The sequence below is a fragment of the Carassius carassius genome, chromosome 29 (genome assembly GCF_963082965.1).
Source record: "Carassius carassius chromosome 29, fCarCar2.1, whole genome shotgun sequence".
NCBI classification, from domain to species: Eukaryota; Metazoa; Chordata; class Actinopteri; order Cypriniformes; family Cyprinidae; genus Carassius; species Carassius carassius.
In genome coordinates this window covers 563,949-565,210 of record NC_081783.1, presented here as the reverse complement: position 1 = coordinate 565,210, position 1,262 = coordinate 563,949, and the positions used below count along the sequence as shown (strand labels likewise).

Here is a 1,262-nt window from a genome sequence, read left to right as displayed (position 1 = left end):
GATTTCTGCAAAAAAAGGTCTTCTTGGCCAGCAGTAGTCATAATCATTTTAATTAACAACTAAATAACCAAATGTTTCTATGTATTTCCTTTGATAACACATGATGATGCTGACATATATATACACATGTATGAAATAATGTACAATTTGTAGCCTAAATTCCTTGATATTCCCAATTTGAAATATCTGTCGTGTTATGTTGTCTGATTATAATTTGCTCAGATTCATAATGATAATATTGATAAAGATTCTCTACAGATGAATAACAGACTCATGTGATGATCAGATGATCCGCTCACAGCTCTACATCATTTACAACACTGTGTGTGTGTGTGTGTGTGTGAGTGTGTGTGTGTGTGTGTGTGTGTGTGTGTGTGTTTGTGTGTTTCTATGAGAGCTGTATTAATATTTATACAAAGAGCTGACCTGAATGTGTGTTTATTTCGATGGAGGATGTAAATCTGCGGCAGCTAATAAACACCACACCGCTCGTTATTACACACACACACACACACACACACACACACCGCGAACACACACAGGTAAAGCCGCTCACCTTTGATTCCCGCCATCGCGTAGATTCATAAACACTATAATAAATAGGTTGAATAAATAAAGCTAAAGAAACTCCTCGCTCTTCTGCTCCTCCGCTCCGCTAGCGCTGCTCTCCACACTGCGCATGCGCCCGAGACCACTTCCGGTGACCGCAGAACATCTCAGACGAACAAGAGCGTAAGAGCGTAACCCACAACATGTAACAGCTTATCAACAAATCAAATTAAATAAGTGTGATAAACAAAGACCGAAGAAATATCACATCACCGACGGAATGCATATCGTTGATTTTTTTGTTTCAGTGTTTAAATTAATTTAACACTTACATTCAGCACCGCACCCTTCAACAACAACAACAACATACAATCCTGAGAACAAAACTTACAGTGAAGGAATTAAGTGTCCATAAATTATCCTTTAACATGAAAGGCCTGACAACATCAAGGAAACGTATACAAGTACACACACAAACACACACACACACACACACATATATATATATATATACTAAGAGAACCAAGAATATCTTTGCAAATTTTATCAATTTTTAAACTGAAGAATTTAAGAAAATCATTGCATGTCTGAGCTGAAGCAGAGTATTCACACCATCTACATTCAAAAGACTGTTAATGTGAAAAAAAAAGGTTTTTATGATTATTGTCAATAATCTGAGAAAAATATGAAGACCTTGCAGTGTCAATTTCTGT

The 1,262-nt window shown here is 36.5% G+C and overlaps 1 protein-coding gene across 1 annotated transcript in view; it reads right to left on the bottom strand.

Moving 5' to 3' along the window:
- LOC132110047 (leptin receptor overlapping transcript-like 1) overlaps positions 1 to 705 on the bottom strand; it is a 2,240-nt gene extending 1,535 nt beyond the window's left edge. The window contains exon 1 of the mRNA XM_059516631.1: positions 557 to 705. Within this exon, the coding sequence (XP_059372614.1) occupies positions 557 to 572 (16 nt within the window). The 5' untranslated portion in view covers positions 573 to 705. The remainder of the gene's footprint in view (positions 1 to 556) is intronic.
- Between the last annotated feature and the right edge of the window lie 557 nt (positions 706 to 1,262).